General features: G+C 42.8%; 1 protein-coding gene across 2 annotated transcripts in view; it reads left to right on the top strand.

The window, feature by feature from the left end:
• ALK (ALK receptor tyrosine kinase) overlaps positions 1 to 12,003 on the top strand; it is a 946,570-nt gene that overhangs the window by 835,796 nt on the left and 98,771 nt on the right. For both annotated transcript variants that reach the window (XM_075339043.1, XM_075339042.1), the window contains exons 13-16: positions 4,993 to 5,140; positions 6,903 to 7,034; positions 9,617 to 9,761; positions 10,056 to 10,238. In XM_075339043.1, coding sequence (XP_075195158.1) covers positions 4,993 to 5,140; positions 6,903 to 7,034; positions 9,617 to 9,761; positions 10,056 to 10,238 — 608 coding nt within the window. The remainder of the gene's footprint in view (positions 1 to 4,992; positions 5,141 to 6,902; positions 7,035 to 9,616; positions 9,762 to 10,055; positions 10,239 to 12,003) is intronic.

Below are 12,003 nucleotides of genomic sequence, written 5' to 3'. Positions count from 1 at the left end.
AGGGGCATTGAATGCAGCCTTAGCTTGAACGCAGCAGGAGGATCTATACCAGTCATTATGGAGTGTGGATTGAGTGAATGACGTATGGTCACATGGTTTTGATTGATCAGATTTAGTGTCGTGAGTCCATGTTCTGTTTAGTGTGAACTCAAGAGAGGATAAATCCTAGTAGTTGGAGTTCTTGCTCAGCCAATATAGCCAGGAAACATACAGTGTAACAAGTAATCGTTTAAATCAGAGGAAATGGATAAACTTTTTGTAGAAAAATACTTTGTTCCCCTATGATTTGTTACATTAAGTGGAAATGATTGCAATTACTATTGGTAGTACACTTTTTGGAGTGTTATTTGTTTGATTGTATATTATAAGGGCACAAAGAGCCGGTCACCCGATGTTGATATTTCCTAGAAATTCTTCTCTTGCAAGAACAATAGAGTAGAAATTCTTCTCTTACTAGAAAACGTAGCACTGGAAGGAGAAAACTAGACCCTTCTACGGTCAAGAATATATAGGCCCATTTTAGTTCTTCGGATAACTGTGCATTGAAGTTGCAGTCATGAGGACCGGCAATTGTGAAGAAGTAATCAATCTCCGAGCGACCATCCTTGTTTCTGCTTATGATATAGTGAAAAAAGGTTTAGAAGTTATGGGAGAAGTGTATCTGCAAAATGGACGATGGCTGAAAGAACCCACTTAAGCTAGTAGCAAAAACGTCTCTCAATGAGTGAATTCAAATTGTCTCTCCAGGAAAGGAGACAAACTCTAGCGCCACCTATTGGAAGTAGCAATCCTAAAAATCAAAATTGGCCTTTTAACAAGGCTTTTCATATGACCTAGGATATATGGCAGATCAGAATCCATATTTGCAAACACGGTGTTTCGGGGTGATTGCCCCTCGTCAGTGCAAAGTGTGCGTATCTGATCTGGCTGTATGAGAAGCTATGTGAGGACCACGGGGGAAGACTATTCTCCTTATGGAGACCTGACAAACCAGTCTGGCTGTCAGTGGTAAGGGCACTCAATGAGTGAACTTAAATCACAGGAAACCAAGCACTGAACTGTGAATGTAATCCCTCAGACCCTGTAGTCTCTGTACTTGAGTAAAACCTGCACCCCCGCCTTCTGCTGTATCGATAGGATGGACCTGCAGACATTAAAAAGGAGTAACAGGGCGGTCCGATACGGTTAGGTCCGATGGGCGTCGCTGCTTTTGGGTTTGGAATCTCCTCTATCCTTGCGATCGCCATCCTCCTTGCTTCGTGTGGATGATGCGTCCTATGTGATTCACCCAGGTCAGCATTGCATCCCTGCGCTTGCACACTTTCCTCCGCCCTGCTGGTTTTGGGGAGCCGTGAGTTGGGTAGAGAGGGCAATGAGCTCACTGGTGGACCAGGATCGGTATGTTTCTATTGGCCATGCCTGGGTTGTATCTTGTACCAGCAGATTATCAACTACGCTAGGAGGTAGAAACTGTAAATGATCCATGGTCTTCATAGAGAACAGAGGTGCTGTGGGTGTTATCCCTGGACGTGGGGACACACGGGACATGTAACAGTTAAGGGGATTATGTTCCTGACAATGTCTGCAGGTCCAGTAAGGGATAAGTTATGCTCAACAACTGTAGTCCTGGTGCTTGGGAGAAAAAATAGAACCAATAAAAAGGAGTAACCCCGGCACACAGTACAAGAAAAATTGGAACAGTCCAGGTATAGTATGCTTGAATTATTTTTATTTTTCACAGATAGACGGTACTTTACGACGTTTTGGCTCGTGCAAGAGCCTTCATCACGGACAGATAAGTACCGTAATTGCACCAGTGAGCTCATTGCCCTCTCTATCCAACTCACGGCTCCCCAAAACCAGCAGGGCGGAGCAAAGTGTGCAAGCGCAGGGGTGCAATGCTGACCTGGGTGAATCACATAGGACGCATCATCCACACGAAGCAAGGAGGATGGCGATCGCAAGGATAGAGGAGATTCCAAACCCAAAAGCAGCGACGCCCATCGGACCTAACCGTATCGGACCGCCCTGCAGGTGAGTAGGCAACAGGTTCCCTTTAATTTGTTATGGACAGGCGTGTTGCAGAAAATTGAGGCCTGCATAGAATTCACTCCAAATGGCTTCAAGATGACCACCCCCTTGGATGAAGGCACACTGTGTAGTCTTCTGTCTCTAACAATTCCCACAGTCCTAGGCCTCTTTCACACGTTCTTGAAAAACCACGCACGTTTTTCATGGACGTGTCAGAGGTGCGTTTTGCCCTCCGTGTGTTCTTCGTGTGTTATCCGTGATAAAACACGGAGAATGGGAACTTTCTGCTCACCTGTCCCTGGCTTCGCTGTCCGTGGTGCTGATCTTCGGTCTCCGGTCCTGACGACTCCCCGCTGCTGCAGCTTCCGGCCGCAGTGAAGTGAATATGCAATGAGCATAATGAGCGGCGGTCGGCAGCAAGTGACAGCAGCGGCAGAGACAGCAGGGCAGGAGAAGGTGAGTAAAGTTTTTTTTTATTTTCTCAAACACGTGTGTTTTCTCCGGCACGTGTGACACGAAACACCTCCGTGCGGTCCGTTTGCGTTCCGTGTGACACCCGTGATGCCGGAGAAAAACGGATATGTCAACATGTGGAGCACATGTATGCTCCTCACGTACACACGGTCCATGGCAGAACACGCACGTGAGCACAGACCCATTGATTTTAATGGGCTACGTGTGCCCGTGTCTCCAGTACGTGAGGAAAAGGACAAAACACGTACCGGAGACAAGGACGTGTGAAAGAGGCCTTAGACTGTACATGCTCCAAACCTCGTTCCCAACCTACTTGGCAAAGCAACCTTGGTGTGAGAAAACTACCCTATAAGTGCTACCCAGGGTGCAGCAATAGATAATAAATACTGATGGGCGAATAGTAAATATTTGTGTTCGGATTATTCGTAACAAATCCCAAAGTTCTATTCCGGTTTTTGTCACAAATAACAAACCCAATGCAAGTCAATGGGGAACCCGAACATTTTTCATGCGTGACAAATATTGGAATAGTACTCGGTATTTGGTAAGCAATATCCCAACATGGATAGTTAGTATTCATCCATCACTAATAATAGAGTTCCTAACAAGAATTATTATCCCTATAACCTTCCTTTTCACTCCCCATATATCTATCAAATGCTGTAATATTCTAAATCCAGCTCCTCTACTACACATGGATTTAGAAAAGGGAGGAGAATATCAGGACATGGAAGAGTGAGGGACTGTGAGCCAAAAAATGCCCCTGTTTTTCAAACTAACTGATGAGGCAGCTCAGTTTGACATTACATGGCTGCCAGGCATTGATGGAAGAAGAGACCTAAGGTTTGGCAAATATCACTGCTGTAGCACTTTCTAATCCCTCTTCTAGAGCTTGGGATAGCAAAGGACGATTCATCCGTGGGTATGCAGTCGTTTACAATGGTAAGGCAATAATAAGAACTACTCCCCTCCAGCCACTCTGCGCAAGAGGCTGAGCTGAAGACACTTGCTGCAGAAGGTAATGTGGAAAAAGACCCCCAACTGCCTAAGCGGCACCCACAGTTTGTTACAAAGGCACTGAGTTGTGGTCAAGAAACATATGAGTAGATCACTGGAATCCAGATACAGTGAACCATTCCAAGTACTGCTAACCAATGCCATATCTGTCAATCCTCAAGGTAAGAACACTTGGATCCATGCCAGCCATTGCAAAAAGGTCTTAAATCTTGGCACCAGCAAAGATGATAACCCTGCTCGTTCATACCCCTTGCTCTAATTCTCAATGGATTACTAAAAGGGCTGGACAACAAACTGATAAAGCATCATCAAGTCTTTCTCCAAGACATGGACTCTAACGACTCTCCTAAAAACTGTTGGATGTGCACCCATGATCCAATATCCTTGATACTATGACTTATTTAGCTGTTTCAGTGACTTTGAAAGAAATGTTTCACTTAAGTAACCAAACCTTTCCTACTAGACTAAGAACAAAAGAGAGGGCTGTAGGTTTGACTGTAGCATTTTGATTGATACAACCATGGTTTCAAGAGCAACATGAAAACAAAGATTCCTGGTGGAGCGACACCTTCTCATTTCTTAGGCGGGCTTTGCACGTTGAGACATCGCAAGCCGATGCTGCGATGTCGCACGCAATAGTCCCCGCCCCTGTCGCAGGTACGATATCTTGTGATAGCTGGCGTAGCGATAATTATCGCTACGCCAGCTTCACATGCACTCACCTGCCCTGCGACCGTCGCTCTGGCTGGCGACCCGCCTCCTTCCTAAGGGGGCGGGTCGTGCGGCGTTACAGCGACGTAACACGGCAGGCGGCCAATGGCGGCGGAAGGGCGGAGATGAGCAGGATGTAAACATCCCGCCCACCTTCTTCCTTCCGTGTAGCCGTCAGCGGCAGGTAGGAGATGCTCCTCGCTCCTGCGGCTTCATACACAGCGATGTGTGCTGCTGCAGGAACGACGAACAACATCGTACCTGTCGCGGCACCGGCATTATGGAAATGTCGGAGCCTGCACGGATGATACGATAACGAAGCTTTTGCGCTCGTTCATCGTATCATCTAGGATTTACACACTACGACATCGCAAGTGACGCCGGATGTGCGTCACTTTCGATTTGACCCCACTCACATCGCACCTGCGATGTCATGTGCAAAGCCGCCCTTAATACTGTCAATTTGTTCAAGGGTGTAGGTGGGTTGCTGATGATGTGGCTTTGTGTCTACCCTAAAAGTTCCCCCTAAAGAAAAGTATGAACAACAAATTACTTAAGAAACCATAGAAATGACGACTGATCAAAAACACTAAAGAAGCAACATCTGAAAACAAAAAATTGTGTCAAACGTTTGGTCACAACATTAATCAGGAGATACATTTGCTGAATCTTTCTGTTTTGTGTCCGGTAGGTGCAGTCATTGTAATTTGGAGGATCTTGTATTTTATTGAGCGCAGATCGTCTTTTTCCTTTATTTAGGGTATCTGGTTATGGGGCCGCTGGTGGGATTGGAGCAAAAACACCTTCAAGGGCTCATGGGACGGCGCTGGTCGGGGTGTTCGAATTACAGAAGGGCGAAATCTTGTACATTCTGGTGGGTCAGCAAGGTGAAGACGCCTGTCCAAGAGTAAGTGGTTATAAGATGTACAAGATGTATATAATGTAATATATTATCCTGTACCCCGAGTGTCCCCATATCAGATAACGTAGGATCCTGATGGACGCTGTGACTCTTGGATTAGACACTATTTTGTTGTACACCGTACGTCTGTGTAACCTAATTTCAATGCTCGTCATTGCACTATGTGATCAGATCCTTCTCATAATGAGGATGTAGCCGCTTGGGTTTTATTGCATTAGTATTGACACCCTTTCCTGGTCTGCCGTCTCTGCAGTATTTGTCACTTTGCTGTCCTCCAACTTTATATTTACCTGTCTGCAAAACGATGGGCATTTAGAAACCACAAACACATAATATTTGTGCTATTGCAGGTTAGTCCCATTCACTTTGCCTGCAGTACTACACACAACCTCGGAATAAGGGTGGCGCTGTTTCTGCAAGAAAGCAGCCATGCTTTTCTAATGCTGGTCAATATCTTTCATTTCTTTCCCCTCAAAAAAATACCCTTTTATATGTTTTGTGTCTTCAGCTGATATGCAGACCTACGTGTCTCCATGGTAACAGACTACAAACAAACCCTGTGTAGTCTGAGCCTGCAGTCAAGTCTTACTTCATCCCATGGTAATGGTAATCCGCAGACAGAAGAAGATGAAAGAGAGAAATAGACCTGATCACAGGAACTGACGGCACAGAGTCAGTCTGTCGTCTGTAACCATGGAGACACATCATTCTGAATTGGAGCTGTGTACACAAAACATATGTATTACAGATCTGCAGAATGGATTCGTTTTTATGCTGTTTTTCAGGCCGTTTTTGAGAACAAAATATAAATCTTCCATTAATTGCAATCAGGTAAATGACCTAATTGGAAACCAGGAAACCATCAGCAAGTCTCTTTTTACTGATCTGCTATTGTATCATGTCCGTAGGTAGTGCTGCCTGTCATCTCAGGGCAATAATCTTAAAGTGGACTTACACTACAATAGAAGGATTAGATACACTGTATATACCTCAGTATTAATTAAATATACCCCAATATTAGATAATTCTACCTTAGTATTAGATAACTATACCTCAGTATTAGATAAATATACCTCAGTATTAGATATAAATACCTCAGTATAAGATAAATACACCTCAGTAGTAGATATATATATATATATATATATATATATATATATATATATCACAACCATATTAGATAACTACACCTTAGTATTAGATATATATACCCCAGTATTCAATAACTATACCTCAGTATTATATATATATATATATATATATATATACCCCAGTATTAGATAAATATACCTCATTGTTAGATAACTATACCTCAGCATTATTTATATACCTCAGTATTAGATAAATATACCTCATTATTAGATAACTATACCTCAGTATTATATATATACCTCAGTATTAGATAAATATACCTCATTATTAGATAACTATACCTTAGTATTATATATATATATATATATATATATATATACACCCCACTATTAGTTAGCTATACCTCAGTATTAGAAAACTATACCTCAGTATTAGATATATACCACAGTATTAAATATACCCCAGTATTAGATAAATATACCCCAGTATTAGATAAATATACCCCAGTATTAGATAAATATACCCCAGTATTAGATAAATATACCCCAGTATTAGATAAATATACCCCAGTATTAGATAAATATACCCCAGTATTAGATAAATATACCCCAGTATTAGATCTCCTCTGTAATCTGCCCCTTTTCTCCCTGCATAGGCCGATCCTGTGCTGAAGATGGTGTGCATGGGTGAAAATAACCAAATTGAGGACGAAATCCGAATCAATGGGAGTGTTAGTGAATGGGCCGGTGGAGGAGGAGGCGGTGGAGGAGCGACTTATATATTCAAGGTAACCTGCAAATAAGGAGACTGGCATGCAGGAAGGAGGTGGGCACAGCGGGCAATGGTGCAAATGATCACTTTGCACGCACAGATACTTGTCAGATCGTATCCTGCTCCAGAACATGAAAAATGCTGTTGTATTGTCTTATATTCTCTAGTCACATCCAGAGCTGCATGTCCAGGTCTTCTGCCTGTAAATTACAATGCTCACAGCATGCTGGGAAATGTAGTGTTAAGCTGTAATTGGTATAACACTACATCTCCAGCAATGCAGCCGAGCAGATAGTGATACATTTATCTATACAGAAGGAAATACATGTATTATCTATACAGACAGTAGGACATGTATCCTTGTGGACATTCATATACACCGGATACAATAAGAATTTTCTAAGTAAATATATTTCTAAAGCTGCTATTGACATGAATTTCTCACCAGATGTCAGTAACAACCCATCCAATCCACACAGGCAAAGAAATCAAACCATAGATGTCCATAAATTATGTGTAATAATGAGAAATGACACAGGGAAAAAGTATTAAGCACACTACTGAAATGTGATTAATACTTGGTGCAAAAGACTAGTTTGGTGATGAAGCTTCCAGACCCCTCCTGTATGGAGACACTAGTCGCCTGCATTGCTCAGGTGGGATTTTGGCCCATTCTTCCGCACACACTCCTCACATCCTGCAGGTCCCGGCTCCTTCTATGATCTCGGAGCTTTTGTTCCTTCCAGACATTTTCTATTGGATTCAGCTCTGGTGATCGGCTCGGCCATTCTAGCAGATTTATTTTCTCTTTCCTTGGCCATGTGTTTGGGATCATTGTGTTGTGAAATGTCCTTCCTCGTTTCATCTTCATCCTCCTGGTAGATGATGGCAGATTTCTATCAGGAATGTCTCTACATTCGCCCATTCATCCTTCCTTCAAATCATATAAAGTTTGTCAGTGCCGTCTGCTGAAAAACAGCCGCACACCATGATGTTCCCACCTCCACACTTCACTGTTGGTGTATTTTGGTGATTTGCCTTCTGGCCTCCAAACATGGTGTGTGTTTTGGCCTCCAAAGAGTTCAGTTTTGGTCTCATCTGACCAGACTATAATCTCCAGTATTTCACAGACATGCCAAAATGTTGTTGAGTAAACTTTAAACACTCTTGAACCTGCTTTTTGTTCAGCATTGGAGTTTTGTGTGGTGAGGGTGCATACAGGAGCGTGCATACAGGAGCGTGCATACAGGAGCGTGCATACAGGAGCGTGCATACAGGAGCGTGCACACAGGCCATGGAGGGGGAGTGCAGTGCTTATTGTTTTCTGTGATACAATTGTACCTGCTGATTCTGGATCTTTCTGTCACTCTCGTCGCTCTCAACAGTTGGTCCTTGGCTCTTGGACGACTCTTCTGATAATTCTTTTCACTCCTCTGTCTGAATTCTTGCGTGAGCACCTGGTCGTGGCCTGTTTATGGAGAAAGGATGGTCTTTCCTCTTCCGGATTATGGCCCTAACAGTGCTCACAGAAACCTTCAATAGTTTAGAATTCTTTCTGTAACCAGTGCCAGTGTTTTGCAACAATAAAGTTGTGAAGGTCCCGAGACGGCTCACTGGTTTTACCCATCATGAGATGTTTCTTGTGTGTTACCTTAGTAAGGAAACACCTTTTTAGAGGCCATCAGTTGAACCAGCTGATATTATTCTCCACTAAGTGGCAGAATTACTTTCTGATTACTGATAGTTTTCAGCTGGGGTCAGGACTTTCCAGGGCTTTTTGCCCATCTTTCTCCCTGTGTCATTAATCACTGTTATATGTCACTTAATTTATGGATATCTATGGTTTCATTTCTTGTATGGATTGGATGGGTTGTTACCGACATATGGTGAGAAATTCATCAATAGCACCTTTAGAAATATATTTACTGAGAAAATTGGTGACATATTTAATACGTATGTCACCTGCTGTATGTATCTATTGAGTCAATGACACATGTATCTGTGCAGACAGTGATACATTGTAGCCAGGGCCACAACCAATGGTGTTTTTTTTGTTAAGCTTTCCTTTGTTTGCATTTGTTACAGCGATCTATAGCGTCCATGCTGAGGCTACAGATATACTATATACCTAGTATATACCTAGTCCAGGTCACACAGCTGAGAAATCGTAACAGTGTATCAGTATAAAAACAAAGTAGTAGCAAAAAAAACCCAACAACAATCTTTTCATGGATTCCAGGCTGATGGCACGTACTTGTAATGATACATTATAACAAACTCTCAGACACGTGAGCTGCAACAAAAAAGGGCCTCTAAATGTGAACAATCTCCATTCACAGACAGGGCGCAGAGATATTAAAGATGTTCAGAATTGATTGGATACAGAACTCCCCATATTTTAAGCTTCGTCTTCAAAGAATTGTAAAAACTTTTGCAAATTTCTTGTAAGAAATGAGTGCGATGGATCGGTCACATCACACGATTGCTCTGCTGGTCATTGTCCGCACCTTCCGTGTAAAGCTGCCGAGACCAGGAGACCTCACCATAGATGACAACAATTTGGGGATTTGTTTTTCAATATATTTATTCTCTTTCCAGATGGAGAATGGAAAGTACATCCCGGTGTTGATCGCGGCAGGAGGAGGGGGAAGAGCGTACAGGGCCAAAGCCAATATTATTCACCCAGAAAGGCTGGAGAATAATTCCACCATGCCGGGGATAAATGGGAAATCTGGGGCAGCAGGTAATTTATTCTGTAAAAATCAACATAAATTTGTTAATATTCTTATTAAAATGACAATTAAAAATAAAATGCTTGCAATACCCCACTTGACCTGATGGTGCGCTGTTCAGGAAAGCCTACTGATGAACATCATTCAGCACAATGCACATCACTGAGCAGATGGGGCGAAGCTGCTACAGCTCCACCTAGTGGTCATAATAACAGTGACATTATATTACAGCAGGAGGCTTTGTTAGATCTCTGTACGGAAAACATATAGAATCTCTACTTTGTCCTCTTGTTTTCGTTCTGCAGGAGGTGGCGGCGGCTGGAGCGATCACACATCACTTCCTTGGGCAGGAAAATCCCTTTTGGGTGGAGGAGATGGTGGAGAATCCTGCCCACAGGCTGTTAAGAAGTGGGGGTGGGAAACCAGAGGGGGTTTCGGAGGTGGTGGAGGAGGCTGCTCTGCAGGTGGAGGAGGTGGAGGATATATTGGTAAGTATTACGATGTAATATAATTAAGAATGTAATACTGTGTGTGTGTGTGTGTGTGTGTGTGTGTGTGTGTGTGTGTGTGTGTGTGTGTGTATATATGTATATGCTTATATGTTGGAGCTGGTGCATATAAATGTGCAGAACTTGGTCCATTGGCCACAACAGTAAACTCTGTCAGCTGGACGAGAGCCGTGAGAACCACCTTTATACTGATGACATTGACAGGTCTTCTTTGTGCAGCCAGCTAGTATAATCTGGGCATCTTCTGTATATAGTTATATATTATCTACCGGGGACACAGCCTACATAGCCGCTGTCTCTCTTGGTAAGAGTGCCCAGAATGCTGGAAATGCTCTGCTTTCTGGAACCTCATCATTCAGAAATATAACAGAACCATTTAGTGACCCAGAGCAGGTCTCAAAGGGTTCCCGTGAGCTTGGGGCCTTAATTTTGCTTCTGGTTACCTCTAGCCAGGAGTTTCGGCTGGCACTACATGCAGATACCAGTCTATAGGCATTCAGGAACCTTGTGGAGAAGTTCACCTCAAAGTCCAAGAAGGAGATGGTGTATTGAGATCCAGGAAGGTTGTGTCGGGAGTTGGGCTTGGATAAAGATCTGTAAATCGGTCTCCCATGCCGTCTCTAAAAGGTGGAGGTGTCATAATGTAATGGTAAAATAGGACCAATTTAAAAAGAAACATGGCTCAGCATAACTTGGAAAGGAAACAAGAGCTAGCACTTTAAACTACATCTGACCACTGTTCAGCTACGACCGCCCGGTGTTTACAGGTAATTGAACTGGTTTATCTGATGGATAGGAGACACAAATCTGAACAAAAGGCTGCGAAGTGACACTTCTCACTCTTTGTGTGAATAACCTTTTCTTTGTTCAAAGGGTCGACCATAGACAGGAGGACACCGGAGTCCAGTAATGAATATTGAGGTTTTTATGACAGGCGTAGGTCCTATCGTTATAGGAGACACATTTTTTAAATTATGATCACGAGGGAAACTAAATGCATGTGCTTGCATGGTGGTGTGGCTCTGGATGAGCCCCAAGTTAATATCGACCAGATAGATGGGGTTCTATATACATGTTTCCTATCTATGGAAAGCTAAAATCATAATAGGAAACATGGCATTAATATCTTCCACCTGGGACCTCCAGGGGGTAAGATATCCTAAAGATTGGGGATTCCATAATTTTTGTGACCTAAGATGCATCCCATGACCAGCCCCCATCTGAGGTCACCAAGTGGAAGTATGTGGGAGTGACTGGTATCTAATAAATACAGATTTTTAATTATGGTCCTTGCTCAGTTTAGAAGATACTGTCGTGTTGTAAAATATTTCATTTAAAGCACTTCCCTCTAAAAAAAGAATTGTGCCATCCCTGCGGACACCGGTCAAGTACTTTTCATTTGTTATTGCTTTTATTTTATGTAACTGTATGTACTGTATTGTTTTGTCCCCCTTGTAATATCTTTTGTATATTTTTAACTCCGGTCCTCTTGCTCTATAAACCACATCCCTGAAGCCTTGTGAGGTCGGGCGTCCAATCGACCTGTGGAAATGATTGGTGGTGGAAGCTAGTGTTTTTTGGGTCATTGCGGAGCTTGTCAAGGACTGTCCAGAAGTGTGTGTGTATATATATATATATATATATATATATATATATATATATATATATATATATATATACATTTCTCTGTGTTGGAATCGGATGTCTATATACCATTGTTCACTGTGAAAGCGCCCAATAACAG

The sequence above is a fragment of the Anomaloglossus baeobatrachus genome, chromosome 3 (assembly GCF_048569485.1).
Source record: "Anomaloglossus baeobatrachus isolate aAnoBae1 chromosome 3, aAnoBae1.hap1, whole genome shotgun sequence".
In the NCBI taxonomy this organism is placed as follows: Eukaryota; Metazoa; Chordata; class Amphibia; order Anura; family Aromobatidae; genus Anomaloglossus; species Anomaloglossus baeobatrachus.
Note: the sequence above shows the minus strand (reverse complement) of the source record. Positions and strands in the feature narration are given on the sequence as shown.